Genomic DNA, 27,226 nt, shown 5'->3' with positions numbered 1-27,226 from the left:
GGGGTGACCCCCAGAAGGCCCTGCTTCATTGTAGCCAGAGAGATGGCCACTGTTTTCCAAATGATCCCCAAGGCCAGACAGTCTGTCACCAAAAATGCTTCCACCTTTGGGGTTTATTAGTTTCCTGTTATAACAATCTCCCCAGTCCTCTGAGACCACCCCCTTTAGTTGTTATGAAAATCTGACTTCCCTCAGCATTGCGTGTGGGTGTCTGTCTCTGTTAGCCACTGACCACAGAGTGTATGTTCATATATCTATCCTACTGTCTATTTACCTGTTTCTCCATATTTATTTCTTCATTGATGACTTATTTCTGATCATTTCCCAAATGTCAGTCTGTTTCCAGCTTCCCAGTTGAAAGCCTTTAGTTTTTCCTTTATTACTTAAATCATATAGAAAACCAGCTGCCTTTATAAAACATTTTATTTTAGGCCAGTGCTCTCCAATGTAACTTGATAGGGCTGGAGGTTTTATATTGATTTATATTTTATATACATATGTATATATAATTGAAGTATAGTCAGTTTACAATGCCATGTCAATTTCTGGTGTACAGCATGATGGTTCAGTCATCCATATATGTACATATATTTGTTTTCTTATTCTTTTTCATTATAGGTTACTACAAGATATTGAATAGAGTTCCCTGTGCTGTACAGCAGAAACTTGTCATTTATTTATTTTACATATAGTTGTTAGTATCTGCAAATCTCGAAGTCCCAATTTATCCCTTCCTGACTCATATATTTAAACAATTTAAAAATTCACCAGAAAGATTGGAAAATCAGATGATTTCATGTCAAAATTGTGATATCCATTTCGTTGTGAAAAATTGTAAGAGGAGCCAGGGCTGTTGGGTGTTCTGGTGTGAGGACTGGGCTCTGAGCTGGGGGCTTGCTGCCCCGTGCAGGGCTTACCCAGGGGTCTGAGCCTGGATGCTTTGATGTGAGCTGTCTGGCCTCTAGAATTAGAGTTTGCAACTGGTGCTGAGTTTACTTAGGGGCGGTTTTGCTCGTATTTTGAGGCGGTGAGCTAGGGTAGAAAGGTGAACCAGTTGACTCAGATTAATAAGGCAGCTGGTAGGAAGCGAACACAGGCTGTCTTCTGTTCCGTAAAGACTCTGTCACCCTCTTAGCACCTCGCTTACCTTCTAGATTTATGGGCACTTTGACATCAGGAAACACACAGGATTAAAAGCCCAAAACTCAGCATGCTCTGAGCACTGGTCTCTTGGCAATTCTGCTAGACAAATCAAGAAGTAACAAATTTCTCCCAAGAAGGCTATTCCTTTTACATTTGGCAGTTAAGTTTTGTAAACCCAAGAGGGGCCGGATGTGAGAGAGTTCTGGTAAGTGGCCAAATTCTAGAGTGTTTGTCTTCATGACTGAGGTTCCCACATCAGTAGTAATTATATTCACCGAGGCTTCTGGTCTCTCTGCAGCACAAAGGTGAGTCTGAAGGTTGGTCAGTGATAGGGTCACTGGGGTGGGGGGACCTGTGGGTCCCACCCAGGGTCAGTGACCACGCTTTGGGCAGGTGACCTCCACATGGACCAGAGCTGCTGTGGTCCCTGGGCTGCTCTCAGCTACAGCCTGCTTACCTTTGACTTGGCCGCCTAATTTTTTTTAAGCCATTTATACAGCAGGGCTTACCAAGGTTTACCACGGTTTACCATGTTTTCTAAGCACTCCAGGTGGTTCTTACGCGTTCCGATGGTGGAGAACCATCCTTCAACTCTATGGGTGGAGAAGGAGACTTCTAAACTCGACGATGTTGGCTCTCGAAGCCTCTGGCTCTTTAAAAATCAGTTTGAAAGCCTGAAGGTCACATGGCTTAGGAAGTTTTTAATCTATTTGGACTCCTCACTTCCGTTTCTTTTTTTTCTCTTCCAAATTAATTTTTTAAGCACACGTGTTACAAAAAGCTCTCAGCAGAGGGAAACTGAAACTCTACCTTTAGTCTTTAAAATTGATTTCTAGAGACTGGGAGGCTTGAAGAACAACATCCTTGTCTTTAGAAGTCTCCTCCTCCACCCACAGCGTTGAAGCATGGTTCCCAAACACTGGGGCACATAAGAACCACCCAGAGTGCTTGGTAAACACACGGAGGTTCTAGATTCAGCAGATTTGAGCAGGAATGGGTCCTACAGTCAGGCTCAGGCACAGGGAGCCTCACTTCTAGAGGAACTGTCATGAGGGTGGCCAGATAAAACACAGGATGGCCAGTTAAATGTGAATTTCAGGTAAACAGCAAATACTGCTTTAGTGTAAGTATCCCAGATACTTCTATTCTGTATTTTTCTTTGCTATATCTGGCAACCCTACTTGTAACAGAACATACATAGCTTGGCTTGCATACGTCCCAGTCCTGAACATTAGATACTGACTCCTTGACTCCCCTGGGTGTGAGTAACCACAAGGATACTAACAGGCCACTGGGCAGAGTGGTTTATGTAGATTAAGGAAGAGAATTAGTGTTCGGGACATCTGTGCTAGGTCAGACACTGTGAAATAGGTGTCACATGATTTGATTAAAACATGTATTTTAACAGAGAAGGAGTCTGAGAGTCAGAGGGACTGAAAGCTTTGTCCAAGATCACAGGCTTCCCCGCGGGGAGAGCCAGGGTTTGGGTGAGCTCTGTCCGTCTCTGTGACCCACCGGCACCCACTCCCCTGTGTAATACAGCCTGGTTCCAACACTGGAGAAAAGCCTGGATCCTATTCTTCTAGAGTCTGAGGTGGAGACTGCGGGGCCGTCTCTGGGTGTTCCTTCCCCCTCCGCAGCTCCTGGTGCAGTGCTGGCTGGCTGCAGATGCTCTGAGGGGTCTGCTCGGTGACTCTGTTTACTCCAGTGCATGTCAGCAACGTTCGGTTTGAGAAGGTCCTTCAACAAGGGTTTCCTTCCCTGCCATTAGACGTGTCCTTGGCATGGCTCAAACCTTTGAGAGACCTTCTGAATCAGGGCGTGGAGACCTGGGTCACCTCTGCTCTGGGACAAACGTCATCAGCTCCATGTCCTGAGATCTTCTGTAATTGCTGTTTTGCTTTTAGTGTTGTCATTGTCATTTGGTTTTGGTTGTCTTTATTTGTGACTTAATGATGTATCCTTTGTTTGAGTCAGTCTTACTCTGAAGCGCAGAAACTCCCTAACTATCTATTTCTCTGGCTATCCGTCTGTCTATGTATCTGATGTGTTTGGTGTCATCACTGAGTACCAGCCCTATGCACAGGGCATACAGAAAGGTTCTAATGCCTTTTTTTTCTCACCTAGACGATTACAAGTCTGAGCTGCGGGAGCAGCTGCCCCTGATCGCTGGCTCGGCGGCGGCCGGGGTGGTGTTCGTGGTGTCCTTGGTGGCCATCTCCATCGTCTGTAGCAGGTAGGACCTCCACCCCGGCTCCTGCCTGCTCGCCTCAGACCCAGGAAGCCCCCACTTGTGGGCCCTTCCCCGGTCATGCAGACAAGACAGGGCCTGACCATTCAGGGACACACCTGATGGTGTCATCAAAATCACCCCAATCATCACCCCCATCTCCATCCACAGGCAGCCTAGAATTCTCCAGATTGTTTATTTTCTCTGTGCCTGGGATAAAATCCTCTGTAAGAGCCAGGCAAAGCTCTGAGTAAATAGCATTTGTCCTCAAACCTCATTTTAGCCAAGACGTTTAGCCCCTGCTCACACAGGGCGGTTTTTTTGGAGTGACAGTTATAAAATTGTGTTTGACCCATTGGAGTATCACACCCTGTGCCGTAGCCCATCCTCTGGCTGGAGAGACAGGACCTTTGGCACAGGGAAAGTGGCAGGTGGGCAGGAGTGGAGCCGAGGAGGAAAAGACAAGCTGCAAGTTCTGCAGCAGGGCCGGTGCAAAGGCCTTGTGAATTTTTAATACTGTTGCTGCCGCCTTGGGCGGTTAGCACGGATTCTGCTGCGCACAGCCCTGTAGCCGGACCTGCAGCTCCGCAGTGCGGCCAGAGTGCTGGTAGGCATCCTCCAGAGCCTCTGCACCAAGCGCTGGTGGAGAACCCCCTGCCCTGCCAGCCTCTGAAAGACCTTGACTTGAAAACAGACCTAGCTGCCCACAGTGGTGGTTGAGCCAGAACGCTGGCCGCAACAGGAGCTCCACTTAAAGTGAGAGTTGCAGTTCCCAATGCTAAGAGATGTCCGGCTGAGCCCCTGTCAGGACTGGAGGCCCGGGTGGAGGTCCCGGGCGCAGAGTGGTGGGGTGCACCCCGGCTGAGAGAGCTTCTGCCCCTTGTATCCACAGGAAACGGGCTTACAGCAAGGAAGCTGTGTACAGCGATAAACTCCAGCATTACAGCACAGGCCGAGGTGAGTAGAAAGCAGACACCCACTGCCTGAGCCCCGGAGAACCACTGAGTCAAGCGGCTGAGTGCTTGGAGCGCTCCTTAGAGCCAGACCGGCCGGTCCCAACTGCCGGCCCTCTTCCCACCCCCAGTGCCCAGTGGCTGGGTCCCCAGGGCCCAAGGCTGCCCACCCTATCTGTGTCCGCCCTTCGTGGGCGCTCAGTGGATGCCCAGCAGGTAGATTATCTTCTGCACTGATAAGCCCAAGTGGGACACGGACTGCAGGGGAAAGATTGGGTTTAGCAAGTCAATGAATCCTGAAATCAGACTCAGTGGGAAAAGATGGAGGGCTCTCTATTAACATCTTCTGCCTTATCTTATCCAATGGAGCGGCTGGGGAATGTGTGTTAACTAAATTCACAGATAAGCCAGAGAACACGAATGTAGGGAATTAAAAAAGATAGCGGAGCCCAAGAGGCCAAAGTGTTGGGCTATCTCCCAAGTATTCTCTTTCGAGCAATACCTTTAAAAGTTCTTCTCACTCATTATCTATTCCTCTCTTCTTCTGAAAACGTATATATAATATTTTTAGAACTACGATTCCCCCCCAACCCACGTACGACGTAAAGTCCTGTGTCAGAATTATTCTTTTAGCTGTGTAATTACAACACGGCAGGATCTGAAAAGGTCCCCCTCGGTCAGCCGGGCCACCTCCTGCCTCCAGAAAGCAGAACGCTGAGGTCCTGACAGCAGACATGTTCTGTTTCCAAATAACTCCTTGTGAATTCTGCAGACACCCTCAGAAACCTGCCCCCGCCCTTGGTGCTGCGCCCTCTCTGTCACAGGCTGCCTCCGTGAGCCGTGTGTCACCTCCATCCTGCTGTGGCAGGACCAGCCCCCTCTTCCCGTTCACTGGGCGGTGAGCATGGAAACCTAAGCACGCCATCACTCGGCGGTTGTGGGAGCAGAAACGGGCTCCAAGACAAAAGTTCTCACCCGAGGTTACCTAAGGTGGGGAGTGATGCCCGACCTCTCATGGCAGCTTCACGGCCAAGGAGCCCGTGTTCTTGCCTGGCCAAGGCCAGTGGGGGCTGGGCTGCACCCTGGCCACTCTATAGGTATGGCTTTGTTCCTCCGGGGATTTTCAGTCCAAGACCAAGAACCTGCCAAGGGTCTGTAGAGGACCAAGCCCCTGGCAGCTGCGCTGCTGTTCTGTGGTCATGGCTGGGAAGCCGCTGTGGGCTCGGCACCGGCTGAGGCACTGGGACTCTCCCAAGGTGGTCCAGGCAGCCCCCATAGTCATCAGCACAAAGTGGAGGGGGGCGTTGCGAGAGCCGCCCCTTTCTAAGGCTACAGGCACAGCTCCTGCGACACTCAGAGTCCCATTTACCTCCCTTTCTTCCCTGACAGCAGGCCACCCTGGCCTCCGTTTTAAGCAGACCTCCCTGGTTTTAGAGGAAACACCTTAAACTGTTCTCTCTCTTTTCCTCTGTCCTGACTCTGCACCTCACTGCAAAATCTGCAGATGTTTTTACTTACACTAACTTGTGCATTTGCCCTTCTAGGCAGGCCCTTAGCTTCCCCAGCTGGAAAACAGAGACTGGGATTTAGTTATGATTCTCAAGGGACGGTGCCCCCTCCAGGGTGCATCAGAATGACCTGGAGGGCCTTCTCTGTTGCCCTGCGTCCCTGCTCTGGGCTGACCTCCGGCCATATTGAGAGTCACTAAAAGTCTATTTCAGATTTGGTGTCCTCTGAACTCTTTGGATGAAACTTTTAAAGATGATCTTGTCGACCTGAAAGGCGAGGACACAAAATGGGGTTCAGAAGGAGGGATACCGTCTTAAAGACTAGAGATGCGCAAAGGTGAGAGTGGGGTGCCCTCGGAGGGAGCTCCCCTTTTCAAAGGCAGCCTTGTCATGACCCCTTCGTTGGGGTACAGAGAGTCCCTGAGCATCAGGTCAGGGTGCAACTTGCTGCCTTTCGGGCCCCTTCAACCTGAGATCTGACCACTCTCCTGCTCTGGAGGGGCCGGCTTTGCTGGGCCACCACGCGGCACCCACATACATACTTCCAAAGCGCTCACAGCCCCCTTCTAGGGGACTGTCCTCTCTAAGGCCACCAGGAGGAAGCTTCCCTGGTTCCCAGGGTCCACAGGGAAACCAACACTCAGTCTACAGTAGTAATGGCCTTGCTGCAACCAGTAGGACATCTGATTACACAGTGTTGACAAGCTGTGTGGTCTCCACCCCCAGGGACTTGGGGACACAGAGTTCTTCACAGATCAGAGTTCACTCCCTCAGCTGCCTTAGAAGTCTGTCTTCTTTTTAATTCAGTTCTTTTATAAATGCTTTTTCCTTCTATTCACATGCATGCTCTTTTTCTCCAGTCCCTGAAACCCTGGTTCCTCTTTGCATCCAGGTTCTCTAAACTCATAGTCCTGTGCATTGAATCGCACTAGTACATCTTCTCCTGTGGACATCTGTCCCTCTGACTAAAGCTATTATTGTTGGAGAATTGCAGTCAAAGGACATGGCACATGTATCGCAAAAGAGGAAACCCAAGGCTCTGATGGAAGATGGGCCTGGCCCGAGACTGGGGAGGGTAGGAATAATTTGTTCTGGAAAGCCTTTTCTGCGACATGCGTTGGGAACTTTATTCTGGTAGCTCATCTCAACTCCTTCAGCCCTGACACACCCTCTAGGGGGTGGGCATTGATCTTGGGAGATGAAATGACTTTGCCAGATCTCGTGGCTCATGGGTAGCAGAGGTGGACTGCACCCTCTCTACACCTGCCTGCAGAGCCCAGGGCCTTTCCCTATCTCAGAGGCCCATGCCTGAAGGCCAGAAGCAAGTCAAAAATGGGCTGAGGACTAACCCCAGGAGTTCCGGTTGGTGGTTTGTTGGTCCCCCTCTGGGTCGCAGTGCAGGAGGCAGAAAGGCGGATAATGCCTGGATCTGAATGTGTGCGTATAAGCATTTCTGGGCCATTCACAGGCATGCTCCTCACTGTGGGATGTGGGCAGTAACCTGGAGAACCAAGCACTTCCTGCCCTGGGAGTAACAGAGAAGCTGCAGCAGCTCCCCAGCCTCACATATCAGTATCCAAGGGGCCCCTGACTCTCTTCCCCGCAGGCAGGGCTCTCAGGGCACTGTACAGAGGTTGGCAACCCCTGCCCTCCCAGACCCTCCTTTCAAGCTGATGCAAAGGCTGAAGGAGACATAACAGAAATGTTGGTAAACATAATACTTTCTCTAGCCCATCGAGACTTGGCAGATCAGGTCAGTTTGAGAATACCAAGGGCCCTCTAGGGCACTGGCTTACATCCCCCCTCTGCACCTGGAGCACAGAGAACCGACTTGTAAAGGGGGACTTGGATTTGGGTGACAGAAACTGGAGGGAAGGCAATCTGGGAAGAGATACTGTGTGCACATGGTGCTGGATGCTGGGATGAAGCGCCTGGGAGTCTGTGGTCCATGTTCATGGGAGGGTGGGTTGGGGGCGGGGGTCTCCCGGGCCCCATAAGAGGTAGACAGACGGTGTGTTCTCATGGGTTCCACGGACCAGTTTTCAGAAGGAGCTGGCTGACTAAAAATTGCGTGGATGGGATGATCCAGGTGGCTGAGGGTAGGCTGGGGAATCTATCTCTAGTAAAGTTCCAGTTGATTCTCCATTTGGGAAATGTTACCAGGTACTTATGGGGCTTGAATAACTACTCCCTTGATGGTGGTGGACACTGCACTGATTTCTGAGATGGATGGAGTAGGCAGGGGCGGGGAGAGAAGAAGGTAAGGGCTTGGTGAGGGGCCAAGGGCTTTCAGAAAGTGACCCTAACAGCATCATCTCCATGTCACAGGCAACTGCAACTATAATCGCAGAGTCGCTTTTGTTAAGCTTTGAGAAAAGCAAAAACAAATGGGCTATGTCTCCGAAGACCCTAAGACTGGAAAACACTCTAATTTTCACACAGGACAAGAGGACAGGACACAGGGACCACAGAACGGGAGTATGAGCTTGATCCCGGCCAAAAGCTTGAGGAGACTGGAGGAAGATGGATTCTGGGCATTTAAAACTGAATTCAGTGATCCCTGAGAATGAACATAGGATTATTAAAAAAAGTTCTGGGGACCTCATCTCATTTCCTAGGGTTATGAATTTAGGAAATTAGCCAGGAATTGCGTATGTAGTGCATTTTTATTTTGGCAAAACTATTTGATGCTCTCCTACGGGAGAGCGTTGTGCAGTGGGTACAGAGCTTGCCTTCACAGCCGCAGAAAGTGGGTTAGTGACTCTGTCAGCCAGGAAGGAAGTCCCCCGTTTTATTTCAATCCTTGTCCAATTCAATCTCTTTGTTTGTTTGATTGTTTTTTAAATTCATGAGTCAGGTGCAAGCCGAGGAATGCTTATCGAGTTTGGAGGTAACAGTTGGGTAGCAGAAGTAACACCACAGAAGACAGAATCGAAATTCAGAGCGGTACCACAGCCTTGAATGCTAATTTGAAATCTGCGAGACAAAATGTTAGAGGGATAAATCTGGAATCTAGTGTTGAGGTTCAAACAAGAATAAAGCAGAATGAAAAGTTGGAGACCTGACTTGCTATCTTTATTGGAAAGAGTTTAGGTATTTACATTAGGTATCACATGCTTAACAAGAGTGTATAAATAGCTGATTAAAAAGCTATGCACTCTTACTGATGCAGAATAATACTACTAAAATCCTCCAGTTTTGAGCAGTTACTATGTTAAGCACAGTCACTTTAAGGTAACTAATTTAATCCTCGTAACTGTCCAATAAAGTAGATTTTGCGTATGAGGAAACAGAGCCTCAAAGAGGCCAAGTAACCTGTTTGTTCAGAGTCTTGGAATTAGTGATTTGCAAGAATCAAAGTTTTAAATTCAGGCCTGTCTGCCTTTGTGGTCGCAATGAAAGTTCAGATCAGAGGAGGTAATACATAGACGTGCTGTCCTCTGTGCTGGTAAGAACACGTCTAGAGGGATGTTCTTGGCTCTTGGGGTCCCCCCGTCAAGAAGGACTTTGTCAGCAAGGCAGCCTGCCTATGGAGGGTGCCAAGTCCTGACCTGCTACCCCAGAGATACCAGCCAGTTTGGTGCCAGAGAAATGCAGGCAGGGACCTGGGGGTCACCATTAGGCGTGACACCATCATGCAGTTGCTGCGTTTGTGAGGTTAAATGGAACTGTCAGTGAAAGATCAAAGGAGGCAGACTTTGATTCAGTGCGAGAACACTGCCCCCCAAAACTGGAACTGTCAACACAGAGTCTGGCTGCTTGTGGGGAGGGAGGTGAGCCCTCTGCTCTTGCAGAGACAGCTGTCAGTGAAGGATGCTGTACAGAGGATTCCTGCTTTAGGGAGGAGATTGGACTTGATGCGACCCAGAAACACATCTAGGTCCGAGATTCCACACCCGGCTTTCTTGACTCTGTGTAGCAGGGATGTTTTTGAACTGCAGAGGACACAGCATCCTGTCCATTGGAAATCACCTTGGACACCAGGGTGAAGGACAGGTGTGCCGGGACGAGGGGGACAGACCGGGGAAATTTTGGCTGCTTCTCCTGGAGGTAACAGCAGCGTTAGTCACTGAGCAGGAGTAAATGAGGGCCTGTGGGAAGAGGAGGAGAGGCCCCCAGGTGCAAAAGGTGGCTGAGTGTTCAGTGGGTGCTTATTAAATGTCAAATAAATTTAATGAGCTAGATTCACCCGTGTGTCGGCTGCTGGCTCCAAGCCAGAGTCTCTAAAAACTAGGTTAACTCTATGAGTCCCCGGCTCCTTCACTGTTGTCCTCAGCTTCCTGGCAGGGTGCCAGTTGCCCAGAAACAGTGGGCCTTGACTGGAAGGACCTGCCTGTTCTGGTCAATTGATACCCAGGAAGCAGGGAGATACTAAACTTCTTCTCCTGAAATATCTTCCTCAATAGCAAGGAGCCTGTGGCCCACTTGCCTTCTTCTGGAGACACGTGGTAGACAGTAGCTGCGGTTTTAAGAACAAATTTTAAAGTGTGGTGAAAACCCCAAACAGAAGGTGGAAGAACAGTCTTCCTCAGACTCAGTGCTTTTCCTCCACCCTGGGGCTCCCGCTCTTGGATTCATCCTCTATCCCTGGCTGAGCACCCAGCACCTCCAATTTTTTATAGAAAAAGACAACCGCCCATTGCTCCGGTCTTGGCCCTAAGAAGCAGGCAGAGCAAACTTTTTAGAGCCTTTCCTGTAGCTTTAATCTAAGGAACTGAGTCCTCAGCCCTTCACATCCACAGCTTCAACTCCCATTCATGTGTCTTCCACATCCACATCTCCAGATCCAGTCTTTCAGCTCTGTTTCCATCCTGAGTTTCCGGACTGGCTTCTAGGCACTTGCACATTTCACCTGTGCATTCAAAATTTAACACCATGTGTGCAAACTTCCCCGACAATAGGGTTTCCTTCCCAAAGTCCATTACCTGGTTCATAGGAGCAGGATTCTGGAGGCCTTGGCACCGATTTGGATTCTTCTGGTCCCTCCTTAATTCCTCATCTTTAATTGCTCACCATGTGCTGTCAGTTCTTCCTCTGAAATTTCTCTTGCCTCTTTTGCTGTTGTCACTGTGGTGCTCTGGTTGAAAACTCTGCACCTTCATTACAGCGGCCACCCCAGAGCTGTTTTCTCAGCCCCCAGCCCCTTCCCCACAGCAGTGCGTGTGAATGCTGCAGGCTGCCTGCGAAATGAACTCCCCGATGCCTTCCTCTCAGTACATCCCTTCCCTGCTGCTGGAACACTTGTCAGCTCTGTGTGTCCGATGGCATCAATCCCAATGCCGTTGTTTGGTGGTCAAGTCCCTCCCATGCTAGCAAATCAGCGCTGGTCCACCTCAGACCCTGCTGCTTTCCACGTTCAAGCTGGCCACACTCTCTTCACTCATGCAAGGGCAGGTGTCTCTGAGCTTCAGCCTTCTCCCCCTCCGATGAAGGACCACATCACTTGTCCTTCTAGGACTCTGACCTTGAAGACTGGTGTCCATTGTCTTCCATCTTCTCTGGTTTCTGCAGCATTTACAGCTTGTTTCCAGATGTGGGATCCTCATTCCAAACTCTCCGGCACTGTTCTCCAGTTATTCCGTGTCTCAGGGAACTCCATGAGTGTTGTCTTCTTTGTAGCTGCCACAGCCCCTAGCACGGTGCTAGTTGGGTGTCTTGTCCACTTTGAGAAAATGAGGGGCAATCAACGTCCTGAGGCAGGGGACTGGATGAGGTCCCTCCCGGGGACCGGAATTCAGGTGCCGATCTCTAAACAGCTTCTCTCTTGTGCTTAGATATCTGGACCAAATTTAGGTGAGTCACAGATATGACAAAGTCTGCCTTGGATCCAGAATGGGGAACGAGGAGGCAGACTCCCACTTCCCATGGCTCCCTCAAACCTCCTGGGACATGAGATACCGACAGCTGGAAACAAGCTAATGCACTAGCTCCGGGACCTGGCTGTAGGCTCCAGGGATGGGGAGCACTGGGCTTCTCCGGGCGCCCTTGAAGCCTCCCTCACAGGCAGTTGTGAACTCCATGGACCCACAAGATGTCCTTGGAACTGATTTTGTACTTTTTCAATTCGCGAGAGGGCTGAATGGCAGCCTTCCATCTTCTCCTTCATTTTTCATACCCAAATGTCACCTACTGTTCAGGACTGTCCCTTTCCTGGCCCGTGCTATTCTGCCCTGAGACCCTGGCACTTGTAAACATCCCTAGCTGACTTTTTAGATGCACCCTAATGATTTCCAGCAGTGAGAATTTGTCCCAGTCTCTTCCCTTTTGGGAGCACCCTGACCTACTGATGCAAGGTCTCCGACAACGGCCAGGAGTTTCTTCTGCTTCAAGGACTGCTCCATGCCAAGCAAGAAGGCTCTGGGTGGTAGCCAAATCATTTCTCCCCAAACCTAATACATTTAAAGGCTTGGTTCATGTTTAAGATTTTGCAGATCTCCTGAGATGATGGTCTTTTAAAGCTTTGGCATAAATGAGTTTTGAGATCAAAGAACAAACGTATCTGCAAATCAGATCTTCAATAGAAATTAGTAAACTAGACGATCATAAAATTGAAGATTTTTTCTCTCTCTCTCGGCACCATCAGTCAGTTTACTATTTTTGTGCCAAAGGTATGTAACCCATGTTAAAAATAATGAAAATAACCAGGAACTATAAAATATTATAAATATAGATTATTAAGACTAATAATAATAGGAAGCATTGTGCAGAGCATTATAAAAAGTCTCACATTGTAGAGCTATATTACATCTGATATTATTATAACGGCCATTAATATTATTTCCCCAACACTCAACAATCTGAGAGCATTTTCTGAGCCCTGTCTCCAAATGTTTGGCTGTGCCTGACTCCACAGCTGACTTGAATTCCTTGTTCACTGTCTGGTGATTCATTGCACAAAATACCATTTCCCTGATAATTAAAAACTGCTCACTGGCAAGTGGGAGCAGGAACAGGCTGATGCAGGATTTATGCAGAAACACAAAATGAGCCAAAAGACAAATGACCTGTTCTGCCTAGCTAAAGGCATTTTTTTTCTTCTTTTTTTTTTTTTTTTCTCATCATTTTCTGGGACTTGGAAAAGGCTAGCTGTGATGAGGGAGACAGGTCTGGAGGGAGGCGTCATCCCGAGATGAGGTGGATGCGGGGGAGCCATTAGTGCACGTGCTCCTCAATTTCAGGGAAAACAAGTCTGATTTCTTACGCCTGCACAGATGCAGGACGTTTGAAACTGGCATTGCATCAGCACGCCGAGGCTCCTTGCCCCTCCCTGGCTTCTTGTGAAAGGCTTTGGCAGTGACCAAAGCCCCTGACCCAGAGCAGCCGTTGAGATATCATGTGTGCACAAACACACACTCTCACATGCACATATGCGCACACACATGCGCGCACACACACACTCCTTAATTCCACAAGCCAGCGAGGTAGCACATCTGTCTGAATAAACTGCACAGTCATCAGAGCGTGAACTTTTTTCCCACGTAGGTGTGCCTGCTTGCACGCCACTGGCCTAAATGAATCCTGGCACCGTCAAGAGAACGGCCTTTCTCTTCTGGGAATAGCTCCTTCCCAGAACTGATTGGGCCGATATCTGTGGAGCTCATTAACTCGGAATCCTTTCTCATTCATCCTTACGTATGTCTTCACTTGAAAACCATTCATTACAGCACATTCTAGATTGTTTAATTAGTTTCCATGGAAGAGGTCCTGTAGGACAGCTTAGCATACATCGTTTAAAAGCTCTTGATCCAAAATAACAAGGTGGTTATTTTTAAAGTAACTAATATGACCTTAAGAGGCTTACATCCCCCACTGCCCACCCCTCTATCTTCCTCTTCCTAGCTCCCCAGACACTTCCTAGAACAACTTGCAGATAACAATCACGAGCATATATCAGTCTGTGATCCCTCCCTGTGCATCAGGCACTGTGTTAGTGTGTCACTTGCAATATGGTCTTTAATATTGCAACTGTCCCTGGAGGAAGGTGTTCCCTCCTCTGTTGGCAGAAGAGAAAATTGTTAGAAGAGATGTATGTGGTCTTGCTGCAGAATGCCAGGCTGCAAAGAGGCTTTGGGGTTCTGACCTCACCTCTGGATCCCAGCCTCTGGGCTCTCAACCTCCTCTGGGCTCTCAACCTCCTCTCATCTCAGCCCAGAACTAGGAGAAAGTCACAGGTTGTTGACACTGACCCGCTGCCCTGTTTGAGTGGGTCTGCCGTGGCCTCATCTCTTGCCCTCAGCTGTCCAGCATCCACTGGCTGACTTCCATCTGCCACATCTGCATTTCTTCACCTAAGCACACTCTCTCACCTTCCAGCCTCCCTGCCCACCTGCACAGCCTTCCAAGCAGCTCCCAGCCAATGACTGATGGGAGTTGTTGGTAACACTATAGCTCCCTCCACCTGGGGTGGGCAACTCTGAAGCATGTGGTACCCACACAGCTTTCAGAGCTTTGGAGGGGGCGGGGCTTAAGCCTGTGTCGGTTACCTGTGTCAGTTACCCACAGTGTAAGTGCCATGAGAGCACACCTTTGATAGGCTGCCTATTCCCCACCTTCCTTCCCCACTCACCTGCAAGTACTTCTTGGGACCACCTCCCAGATAAGCCACTTGCTTTCAAAACCTTGTCTCAAGTTGTTGAGACCCCAAAGACGACTGCCGGAGATGCTGGTCTGCATTGTTAGGCTTTCCATCTGTTCCAGTCCCTCCTGCTCTTCACTTGATCTCTACACCACATGAGAGAGATGAACCCCCATCTCTGTGTTCCTTCCCTTGTGCCCAATGAAATTAAAGTAAAATCTCCTCTTTCTCTCTTCATCCATTCATCCTCCAGGGACTAGAACATTCTCTTACAAAGTTGAGGATGTGGTTTGTCCAAATTTCAATCAGCAGATTCCAGAGTCAACGTTGTCAACTCCAAGTTTCCAACGAGCATTCTAGGATGATGCAGACCACTCTAAAGCAAGCTGCCTAGTACAGCACGAGTGATTTTATTTCATGACTGGGAATAACCCAACTATCAGAAAAAGCAATTCCCCTGGGCAGGGCATTTGGCTCTCGTTGGCTTTAAAAAAATACCCTCTTTAGTTCTCTACTGCATCTTCCTTCTCTCTCTGGATTGTATCCCGGACAGAATTGGTGACCAGGCCAATATTAATTTGGGGAAGCTGTAGAGTCATCAGAAGTTTTGGGGATGAACGATGTCAAAACTGGACGGACCATGTGCTCAGGGCCGGGAGACACTGAGAAGAAGCCACAGTGGGGCGTGTGCGCTGAGAGGGCGGAGCTCAGGGAATCTCAGGTCCAGCCTCAGCCTGGTCCCCAGCTGCAAGCACAGCGCTCGTGCTGTCTCAGACCCGCCTGCCCTGCTGACCCGCCTCTTCCACGAACCAGACAGCAGCTGCGGGCAGAGAAAACGGCTACTCTCCCCAAGGATGTGATGCTAGACTGTGCTGTTTAGCTTTTGAAGCCCACCTCCCACCACACTACTGCCAGGCAAACAATCTCCATACTTGCCTAATGACACATCCAACGTGGTGAAAAATGATACTGCGATGAATCCATTTATTTCTTGGGTTCCATTTCCTTCTTTTGTCCCCTCTCCACTTTTTGAATGCATTTTTTTCCTGCAATGACAATTCTCTATTTTGTCCCCATGCAGACCTATTTATCTTGCCCCTGTAAACATCAGTGACAAAGTCCATATTCCTTTATGTATTTCTCATTTACCATCTTATTCACTTTTCATACTTCAGTGTGTTTGAAGGCATGGGGGTTCAATAACCATTTTTCTTTCATCCCACCTCATTTATTTCTCTGTAGACTTTCCTCTTCTATCTTTCTCAGTGTTTCTATACTCTTCCACGTTTCCTCTTCCAGTATCCTGGCTTGGCACTCCTATCTTGAGGTTTTTCTAATAGCAATTTCTTTTTTTTTTTCTTTTTTTTAATCCATTCTCATCCTTCTTCCAGCCCTGGACACAGCCGTCAGTTATAACCTTAACGGTGGCCTCCACTCAGGAAAGTTGTCAAGTTGATAAATATTGATATCTACCCTACCATTTTACCACCACTTTTCTGCTAATGCATTTGGTTGGCATCAATCAGCTTCTTTGCCTTCTGTGAGTGCCCGGTGTGGGAACTGGTCCCGATCTGTCACGTATAAGTAATCTGCTCCACATTTCATCAAGAGCTCAAACACAGAAGGAAATATGGAGGAGAAGTAGAGGACAGAGAACCAGGCTAGTGTGGCCCAGAGGGAAGGGAGATGGGGTGGTCCAGCAAGGAAAAGAGAGGCAGCTTGATGTACAGGAGAGACGTCCCCTCAAACCATACCCTTCTCCTGGGGACATCAGCCAGCGCTTAATGACCACCGTGTCCTCTTTGGGATGTTAACCCTGCTTATCTCCTCCAATAAGGGTCCCCAGGGATGAAGATCTACATTGACCCCTTCACTTATGAGGACCCCAATGAAGCTGTCCGGGAGTTTGCCAAGGAGATTGATGTCTCTTTTGTGAAAATCGAAGAGGTCATCGGAGCAGGTATGGCTCTCCTCCCCACCCTACCCCATTTCTGTTCTCTTGGTGTCCAGACATCCTCTTCTCAGTGCTCTGGGTGTCCGCTGCCATCTTTCTTTCTCCCCAGAAGATGTGTCTAAACTACCTATGGTGTGTGTCTAGGGATCTCTTGGGGATCTTGTCCATGGTGTCCAAGCTTATTTTTTGTTGCAGAGAAGGCAGTGCTAATTTTAAAAGATTCAGAAATAGCTCTGAAAGTGGACCACCAAACGCAGATAAGGAGAGAGACGTAGGGCAATCAGTTGAGAAGATTTTGAAAGAAATGCAAGTTTTTAGAAGCCAGATCCAGTATTGCATTCACCGACACTGGTATCTTCATGGTTCTGGGCCAAGATTTCTTCCCACACATTCAGTTCTCCTTCTGCAACGTGCATGGATTTGGAGACAGACCATGAGGAACTGAAGAAGAACCACTGTTTCTAGAAGAAAACCCATCCATAGCCATAGTTCCTAAAAAAGATCTATGATATGGATGGTAACAGAAGACAAATTTTAGTCCCAAGAAATGTGTGCTCTCATCCGTTTTACTGCGTTGGAATAGAAACCCAGCCCAGCAGAGAACTAACTGCCTGAGATGCTCTCAGGGAATTTTATCTCAAGACTGAGCTAGAATTTTCATCTTCCTTTAATGGAGCACTAGTTGAGTCAGATGGGCAATGGATCCAGCCTTATTCATGTAACTGAATAAAATATTTCCAAATACCGTTCCTTTGGAAGTAATCTCTTTACTGCCCCCTCTGCTGTCTTTTCTGAATCTTTTTTAAAAAATGTGTTTGCTTTGTGTCCTCTTTCCTACTTTTGTTTCCTTCTACAACATTCTTTGTCTTTTCTTCTTCCAATCATAGTAGCCATTGTTCAAGATCCCTTCACTCACATCTGTAGCCTTCTTTGTAGCTCCTGTGTCTGGAAGTGCTTTGTTCACATCGATATTTTGAAGGCCATGGGGTTGCCACTTCCAATAATATTTTTGCTCCATAAAATACGTTGAGTCCAAGTCTTACAGACAGCTACTCCATATATTATCTTTAGGGAGAAAGTCACCGTCCTTCCATTCACTGCCTCTCTTAATGCACTGAGAGGTCAAAAAGCCATCTGTGAAATTGGAAGTCACATTTGAAAGCTTGCCCCACGAAGCCACTATTTTCATGCTCTGGTTTCCCTCTTAAAGAGCTCCAACCTCATAGCATCACCGTGGTGGGTACCGGGACTCTCCCTGTGGGGACACACCACTCTCTTGCTGCCAGCCCCTCCCGAGTCCCCACCAGCTGACCATAACCTGGTCCACAGGAGTCTGTACAGATTTCCCACTGACTTTCATTACATATGTTACTGAACCATGACTTCCCCTTCTGTGCAGATAATTTTCTCTTCCCCCTTAGATGCTGACATACCTAAGGATCGTGCTTTGGAAGGCTGGATAGCAGATAAATCGGATTACTCGTAGGAGCTCAGGTTTCTCCAGTACAGTTGAAAGCGTGTTGGGGAAGAGCTCTTTCACTCCCGCACCCTGTTCCTCCACATTATTCATTGTTGTGTCATGTGGCCGTGGTGCTAGTGATTTTAATGTTGTTATTTATGTCATGAGCTTAGCGCAGCGTGTTCAGGACTGCATTTCATCCCAGAGAGCACATGTCAGCCCCCTTCCCGCCTTTGTCCGGGGAGAAGGAAAGAGCCTTCTCACTTTATGACCCACCTGGGGAATTGCTACTTGCCGCAAGCTCACCCACTGCTGGCCGCCTGTAAAAGGACAATCATGGCCCCGCTCCATCCTTCGCCTTCCATCTCTGTGTCGCCTTTGCTGATGCTGCCGTGTTTGTGCATTCTGCTCAGAGAAGGCTCGGTCCTCACCATGGCTCACGCTGTCCTGGGCAGGGATGATACATTTAGCCATTTATAAGATGCCCAGCACCTTGGAATAAAGACTTCTGCCCAGTTGCTGCTAATCATCCTCTACCAGACACCCCTCTGCTCGTGTTTCAGAAATTGCAAAGCTAATCCCTGTGGTTAATTCACTCTGCGTCCCTTGATGCAGTTTCAACAGGAGACACTCCAGGCTGGCATCCACCTGCCTTCACTCTCCAGTTCTTTTTCTCCTCCGTCACTGCTCCTGCTTGGCCCCCGCCCTGCCTCACTGAGACTGACTTTACATTGTGCTGAAAGAGCTGATGTAAAGGTCAAGTTAAAAAAAAAAAAGAATTTTGTAAGGTGAAAGGTATACAGTGTAATTGGCAATATTTCCCTTCGCCACCTGGCAGATTGAGTGCAGGGGTTAGACTCTGGCTTGGATAATGGTAACACAACATGGGAAGAATTGGAAATCAGTTCTCCTTCCTTCATTCTGTTCCTTCCCTCCATCCCTCAACACAGTCTCATTGAATATTTTTTGCATGCTGGATGTGGAGTCCCAGAGGTGAGAAGACAGCCGCCCTGCTCTGAGGTCTGACAGTCTTAGAGACAAACAGACCAGGCGTGTGCTCACTGATTCACACAGCTCCCAGCACAGGCGTGTACAAAGTTCAGGGCCAACACAGAGCAGCGTCCAGCTTCTCAGGGAGTGAGTCAGGGGATCAGGAACACTTCACCAAGGAGATCGCCTCTGGCCTGAGTGTTCAAGGATAGAAACTAGTGAAAAAAAAAAAGTCACTTTTTGTGAAACTCATGAGAGTGAGATGGAAGAGGGAAATTAAATGACTTAAGGAGGGAAACGAGCGTGACCTTCCAGCAGTCATGCGCTGCAGCCAGCTTGCTCTGTCTCGCGAGAGCCAACAGTGTGCCTCTGTTTCCAGCCCCGTGTTCAGTGACATCGTGTTGGTAGTTTGACATCAGCCGTGGGAGGAGTGTTTATACCCTGAGAATCGGCAAATGCTACAAATCAGGGGTATTTGTTTCTTTGTTTTCTGGGGAGCTGGTTGTTGAATGCTTACGCGGACACCCAACGTGCAAGGTAACTTCAAAGAGGTTGCAGAGGAACTGGCCCGTTTCTGCTGAGTGTAGACCCAGAGGAAAGGGCTGCATTTGTGGCAGGAAGGATTAAGTTCAGAATTCAAGAAGATCCTCATTCATGAAACACTGATTCCCTGCCTGTGATGGTGGTGGACACTGGAAAACACACTCAATCCCTAACCATCCCGGCCCGACAAGTCATGGCCTGACACAGTCCCACTCCGCTAGAGGAGGGGAGGGGACAGAGCTAAGACGAGGGGCCAGAGAACATGTAGCCGTGGAGGTGGGAGAAGAAAAGGCTTGATGGCCAGAGAGGATACAGGGAAGCAGGTTTGGAGGGCCCCTGAGGATGTGGAGGCTTTGGATGGGCTAATGCTCTGCGCAGCACGTGAGAACAAAGAGGAGGCTGCTGGGGAGGCGTTTCCTGAGGGTAAGTTTCAAGGATTAAGCCTGGAGAATCAGGCTGAGGTTTAGAGATCTGGGGGCTGCGGTTTGGATTTGATCCTGTAGAAGTGCTGAGCGGGTGGGTTCTGAGCAAGGTGGGTGGTGGGAATGAGGTGGGGAGAAGGTGGTAGATGCTGTGTTTAGACTGGACTGGAAGCGGTGATGGGGAAGGGTGGGTCAGAACTAGGAGGCAAGGAGACCAGTTGTGGGGCTTGGAAATGTGGAGAGAGTTTGAGATGGCCAGTGCTGGGACCAAGGGTGCTCAGGAAGGCTGCACTGCAGCAAGTCAACTGATCTAAATCAGAATGTATCCAAACACAGCAAATGGAGAGGCTGGTGGGCTTGGTGACTGGCATTGATGGAAAGGCACGGCAGAGGGCGCAAGGTAATTTCACATGCGAGACTAGAGAGAGGTGGTGAGTGCGCTGGAAGTGGCCTGGTGGAAGGAGGAAGGCCGATCCTTCCTCTTCCTCCTGCCGGTGATAGGAATTACTGAAGTCGCTTGAGAGAGGGCGGCAGGCAATCAGGTTGGTGCCTTTGGAGAATGTCAGCTCTTGGTAACCATGAATCTAATAGGAGTCCCCAGGATTTGACCTGTGGAGTTCTGATCCACTGGTTAATTCTGATTGGTTTGACCTGTAGACATGCCCAGAGCATAAACCAGGGCTGCTGGTATCATTGGGCCTTATGGCATGAATAGCACTACTGGGTTGTGCAGTGTGCAACCGATATAACTGTATGTAGCAGCCCTGAGCATGACAAATGCACAAAAATATAGGTAGGGGTGTCACCAGAAGGTGTCATCCAAGGGGAGAGATGCCAACTGTATTTTAATTTGTAAACACATCCTCCCCTGACTCCAGCAGCTGCCGGTTCAGCATTTCCACAGATGGCTTGTCGTGAAGGAGAGGAGGCCTGCGGCGAGAGGGCTGAGTAAGGATAGCTGGGGGGAGGGAATTCGTGCTGGATACGGAGGCAAGCGGGCCAGCGAGGCCCACCACTTGTGCCTTAGAAAAAGAGGAGGGGTTTCTTGGGGATGACTTGGTAGAAAGTCACCTGCCAGCCTGACTCTCCTGGGCTCATTCAGAGTGAGGATGGACAGCGTGAGGGTCGCCTCAGACTGGAGCAGAGTCGCAGCAGGAAGGGTTTCTAGAGCAGTAAATCAAATAGATGTCGTCAGTAATGATAATGAATATAGCTGGCACGGACTGAACCCTCACCGTGTACATACTTTACAAGCATAGTCTCATTAAACCCTCGTAATAGCTCGGTTAGCCCTGGGAATTAGCGTGTGTGTGTGTGTGTGAGTGTATGTGAGTATGTAAACTGGTAAGGATTTAGAGGACAGCTTGCCACAGGCCCTGCTGCCAGTTGAGCTAATGCTAGAGCAAGAATTGAAACCCAGAGATGGTTGATCTTAGTCTGATGAAGGTAACTCTCACTACCTGCCGTTTTCACTACTGTTCTGGAAAAAAGCAGCCAAGCACACAGGGACACTGCTCCTGAGAGAGAACTCTGTCTGGCAGCTTGGACTCCCCAAGCCCCTTGGCTGAGAATGATGGTACTTTCTCCTAGACTTTCGGATGCCCATGTGATGGTACCACAAAGTTGTCCCCCATTCCCTGGGGAGGGCACGATCTTCCCAGAACACCCTTGTCCCGTCCTTGGTCCGGTCCTCCTATTCTGGCTTGATCAGTTATTGCCTGAAGAAGGACGGTAATGAGGACCAAGATATTTAGCATTGCAAATCATCTGTGCCTGCTCTATGAAGGAAATAATAAGTAACACCTAGGTATATGGTTGTCTAATGACCACAAAAAGCTGTGAGTAAAGAGAAAACTCATTTGCTCTTACCAGCTAGGGAGTAGGTATTGTGGGCACCATGGCTATTAATTAGATTCCATCTCATTTGCCAATGCTGGTAGCCTGGTAATGGGTACCTGGGGAACTCTGCTGAGAAGGAGAAATAGGGTTGTGATCAATTAGTAATGTCTGTCCTGGGTGCAGGGTCAGGAGGTGGTGGAGCGCCGGCCATGGTCTGACTATCCCTGGATTAGCCACAACCGATCTTGCATGGGCTTGTCTGGAAATCATACTTAAAAACTGAGTTTAAATTCATTCTTCCAAAGTTTCTTTTCTGGTGGAAGCTTGAATTAGTAACTAGAAGCTCCGCTTTCCTTTTCTCTCCCCTAAGGCAGTTTGTGACTTCAAAATGCTGGTAAAAAAAAAAAGAGGCAATTGTGTGTAGATCCATGCTACACATGGCCAACAGCTAGTGCTCGAAATACCTGCTGGCAGGTTGGATGTTTCATTTTCAAAAATTGAAAATTCTTCCCTTCTGATTTTATATATAATAGTTGAGGCATTTAATGCTGCTGAACTATTTTTTCCTCTCTCCCTCGATTTGTCAAGGAAGGTAGGGAAGAGGATCTGGCAAGGAGCTGAAACTTGTAGAGAATAATTTAGCAGCTGTCTGGGAGGGCAGTGACAGGAACTGGCTAAATGGCTCTCTGCTGACAGCTTCGAGGGCTGTGGTTCTCAAAATGGGGCCAGGCATCAGAATCGCCCTCAGGCATGTTAAAACCCAAGTCACGGGGCTCTCCCTACCAAGTTTCTGATCCAGTAGGTTTTGGTGGGGCTCGAAAATCCGCATTTTCTAACAAAGTTGCCAGGTGATGCCGCAGGCTTCACACTTTGAGAACCACAGCTGAGAGCCACTGACACTAAGCTGGCCTGAAGCTGGTGAGGGGTCCTAGCCAAGAGGAGGTCCAGCTGTAGGCGAGGATCCAAGGTTAGCTTCCAATCTGAGTCCAGCCAGACCAAAATTAGGTTGCCTGAAATGACTGTCAGTCAAGGAGCTGCCTGAGAAGAATCAACCGTAACCACTACCCAGTCATTTCCTATAAGTGTCTATTTTAAATATAATGTTAATGCTTGATTTGTTGAACACATTTTTCAGTTACTAATTTTTATGGAAAGGATAAAAAATGGATGGCCATGATTTGGAGCTTATGTAAAAGGAAGGTCTTTAGAGCTCAGATCATGGCAGGTCAAAGCACCGCAGACCTCAGATTCTAGCCCTCATTACAGGAAGGGTGTTCGAAAAGCAAAATTAGTTGTCTGAGTCGAGTATAAGGAACGCAAAGTCAATCACAGGTGACAGCAGTCAGATGGTAAGCGACACAAGGCCTTGGTTTTCTGTTTGTTACTTGTTTGAGGCCCACTGACTCCCATTCCCTAGGAGCCTGTTGGGGTGCTGGAGGGCCGGAACCCCCAGACTTTAGTGTCCTGGACTTACCTGGATACACCCTCCATGCCCAGGTACCGGCCGCAGGGCTTCCTACACCCCTGGCAAGGCGCCCTGCTGTGTCTCTGGTCAGTCCCACTGGGCTGCAGAAACCTGCTTTCCTCCCTTTTCTCTTCTAGTACCCACCCTCACTCCCCACCCCGCATCCTCACCCACATCCCAACTCCCCATCCCTACCTCCACCCCCACACCCCTACCCTCACCCCACTCCCCACCTCCAACCCCAGTCCCCACCCCCCACCTCACTGCCCATCCCCATTCTCCACTCCCTACCCCACACCCTTAGCCCCATCCCCATCCCCATCCCCACCCCACTCCCCATCCCCATTCCCCACTCCACACCCCACACCCCTATCCCACCCCCGCTCCCCACCCCTGGCTGCTCTTTTTAAGTCACTACCCACCCATGTGGAGTTTACCAGCACATGGACCTCGCTTCATGTTAGGAAGGCCCTAAAGTACATCATTTCATCATTTCTTTTTGTCAAGCTGAGCTAAGGAAGCTGAGGCTGGAAGGAGGCACCTTGCCTGAAGTCAGGGGTGGGGCTGGAGTAGACGCCAGCTTCCTCCAGAGTTTCTTCTTGGCCAGACTTTGTCCCCACTGCACTGGGAGCCACTCAGTTAAGGGGTGGAGCAGAGCCTCCGAGTGAGGACAGTGGACCAAGAGACTGCCTCTGCAGTCGGTTTGAAAACCTCTGGGCTTGGAGAATAGGAAGCCATTCATTTGTCAGATACAGGAAAGGAGCGATTTTTACAGAATCACCATCCTTTAAGCCACTGCTTTCCAGTGATTATGGAGCAGGTTTCTAAGAGCCACCACACTGCTCGATGATAGCCATACAGAACCATCTCGGCCTACCCAGGGAGAGCACTTTTTAAAAAAGACTTAATTTTCTTAGAGCAGTTTTAGGTTCCCAACAAAACTGAGTGAAAGGTACAGAGATTTCCTATACCGTCCTGCCCTCGCACACGCCTGGCCTCCTCCATGATCAACACCCCCCAGCAGAGTGGTCCATTGGTCACGATTGGTGAACCTCTGCTGATTTCGTCATTAGCACCCAGGTCCACAGTTTAAGGTTCACTCTTGATGCTGTACATTCTGCGGGTTTGGACCACTGTGTAATGACACGTGTCCACCATCATAGCTTTCCATAGAGTAATTTCACTGCCCTAAAATCCTCTCAGGAGAGCACGTTTTTATTTGACAATTTTTAAAAACCGTTTGATGGCTATAGCGTAGCTCTAAATTCTCTCCCTACAGAAGAGGTAATTTCAGGCTAAAGTCTTAAGAGCGCAGCACCTGAAGACCAGTCGGCCACAAAGATTCAGCAATGACGTGGCATTTGTCAGTTAGGGAAGGAGAGCACGTGGCCCGCACGGTTCTGCGTGGAAGGGACTGCTCAAAGCCACACCGGCATCGGTTTCTTGCCTCTTTCTCTTCTTTCTCCCCTCTCACAGATACAAAGCCCACACTGTGTGTCAGACCCTGGGCAGCAAGAGGCAGCTTGTGCGTAAGCACTGCTTTTGAAAGAATTCAAAGGTATAGAGATGAATTCCAGTTACCTCAGGGCCTCTGGCGGGTCCCTGACCCGTGTGGAATATGCTTGGGTGGTTTTTTAGACCCACGGCTCGCAACGTCAGCTCAGAACCACCTGGTGACCAGGCTTCCTGGGCCTGTGACCGGAGCAGCCACCCAGGGCCCGTGCTCAGGAGGGCCCACGCTTGGTTTAAGGCTCTGCCATCACAGTCTTGAAATTCTTAATACATTTTGAATAAGGGGTCCTGCATTTTCATTTTGCACCAGGCCAGGGAGATTATGGAGCTGATCCTGCAGACAGCTTTTAAAGATGTCTGGGTGCCCAGAATGCACCCAGACCAACTAATCAGAATTCCTGGAGATGGGACCCAGGCCTCTGCACATTGTAAGCTCCCCAGGGGATGGCAGTGGGCAGCCAACTTTGGAAACGGCTGGTATAGAACAGAAGTGCTCACCAGGAGTGTGTATGTGTGTGTTGTGGGGAATAGCAGATTCACGTGGAACATTTTTACAAACTGCACAGACTGTTGTGGAGACAGGGACAAATATTCCGATTCCAAAATATTCTGATCCCACCCGACTAGCCAAGCAGGAACTTTTGATGAAGATGACATTTATCTATGAGAGAGTCCCACTGTGTCTGCTGTTCCCTGGTGGCTGAGTCGCTCTGACAGTAACCGCCTCTGAATGGTTAGGACCTGCACGGTTGGGGCACAGTGGTCCCCGCGTTGTGACCTCACATCCACCACAGCACTGTTCCCTGTGACACTGCTAACTGGACACACCTACTAGGTTGAGGTGTCAGAAAGATGGATTCCAAATATCTATACACACACATATAGACACATACATGTACACGCCTATGAATATATACACACTAAGCACACTCTACACACACACATATATATACACATATATGTACACACCCATATATGGCAGGTCGCTGTTCCTCGGTACTTTTCTTGAAATTTTACTTTTCTAAACTACAAAAGCAATGCTTATTGTAACAGTTTAAACAGCACAAAAGTAACTAAATTAAGTTTACTAATCTACTCCCCCAATCCTATTCCCCCCATACTAGTGTAACCATTTTTAAAAATAACTTGAGGTTGAAACTAAACTCATTATGAAGTTTTTCTGTAGTGGCTTTCGGCATACACACACACACAGCCTGTCAGGGTGTCTACCACAAGATCACATGGTATCACTTGCTCTTTTCTTCTTCACTTAGCAATGTAATGCGGGCATCTTCTGAAGTCCGTACATGTCACTCATCTGTTAGTTCTTAGTAGCTTGTGGCATTTCTGCAGGACGGCTGTCCCGTTTTCCAGCCATCCCCCTGGTTATGGTCATATGGTGTTTGGCTATGGAAGGAGATACTGCAATAGACAGTCTTCTGTAAAAATGTAAATACTGGTACTTCTGCGTCTTCTGGACAGAGCAGGGGTAGCGCCTCCAGCAGCTGATAAGCCAGGAAGGGCAAAGCGAAAGCCGCACAAGTCCCTGCAACTGTGACACCTCAGCTTGTGCTGCTGTGCCTGCCACGGACCAGGCATTGCAGGGGGGTGCAAGCCACGGATGTGAAGGAGACTTGGTCTGACTCTAAACAGTCGTGATCGCAGTGAAAACCCAGTGTCCCACACACTGTACAGCTCAGGTCCGTGCTGAAAGCTTCCTGATGGTGCTTAAGCTCTACTCCAGCCCTAGGTTCTAGCAAGTTCCGCCGGCTCTGGAGCAGTTTTGCACACAAAGCCCTTTCATGCGGCTTCCTACCAGACCACGCAGCAGAAAATACAGGAGACTTTCGACGGAATCGCAGGCGTTGGCTTGCTTTTCTAATGCGGCCGGGCATTTATCTGGTTGCTCACAGTTGGCTGCATCATTTTCTTCCAGAAGCTGAAAGTAGAAAAGAGAGTTTTCTCATGTTTCTCCTCTCAGGCCTTTGACGTGTGTTCTGTGATGCACTTCAAGGAGATGCTAAGCTGCTTCACGTGAAAGAACTGAAGTTACAGAACCAAGTTACATCATAAAATAACTTTCAAAAGCACATTTAACGGGATTCGACAGATTTTTCTAAGCAGCTGTGAAATAGTGTCACCAGAATTGTTTTTACTCTTGGTGGTTTTACTGCAGAAGTGCTGAGATGCTGTGTGTAGCTCCCGTCTGCTTGGAAAATCCACTTGCTGTTGAGCCGCCGGGAGCCTTCAGCTGCAGCCCCCTCGGGTCTGCCCCGACCTTCCTGCAGGGAGCAGCTCTTTCCAGCAACCCCAGTCAGTGGCTGAGCGCAGTGGGATGCTGGGGCCTGGGCCTTTATGGAACGGGAGCTCCGTTCTGGAGCTCCTCATTGCAGTCTGGGCTTCTCCTTGTCCACTCCTGCCTCTTCCTTACTTTTCATGAGGTCAGGTCTGCATTGTGATCTGGGACTCAGCCAAACCCTGCATCCTCTCCCCTATATCCTGCACAGGGTCTGCTAACTTCCCTCCCTAACTCCTCAGTGTCTGCTTTCTGAGGGACCCAGTCGACGCAAACGCTTTCAGGACAATGTAGGAACATAAACGCTAGACTTCTCATTCAGAGGACTCAAGCACCT

The 27,226-nt window shown here is 48.9% G+C and overlaps 1 protein-coding gene across 3 annotated transcripts in view; it reads left to right on the top strand.

Moving 5' to 3' along the window:
- EPHB1 (EPH receptor B1) overlaps nucleotides 1-27,226 on the top strand; it is a 409,323-nt gene that overhangs the window by 328,102 nt on the left and 53,995 nt on the right. For all 3 annotated transcript variants that reach the window (XM_032488058.1, XM_032488067.1, XM_014557700.2), the window contains 3 exons: nucleotides 3,271-3,379; nucleotides 4,266-4,330; nucleotides 16,247-16,369. In XM_032488058.1, coding sequence (XP_032343949.1) covers nucleotides 3,271-3,379; nucleotides 4,266-4,330; nucleotides 16,247-16,369 — 297 coding nt within the window. The remainder of the gene's footprint in view (nucleotides 1-3,270; nucleotides 3,380-4,265; nucleotides 4,331-16,246; nucleotides 16,370-27,226) is intronic.

This window comes from Camelus ferus, chromosome 1 (genome assembly GCF_009834535.1).
Source record: "Camelus ferus isolate YT-003-E chromosome 1, BCGSAC_Cfer_1.0, whole genome shotgun sequence".
Taxonomy (NCBI): domain Eukaryota; kingdom Metazoa; phylum Chordata; class Mammalia; order Artiodactyla; family Camelidae; genus Camelus; species Camelus ferus.
The sequence above is the reverse complement of the archived record's forward strand: the minus strand, read 5'-3'. Positions and strand labels throughout refer to the sequence as shown.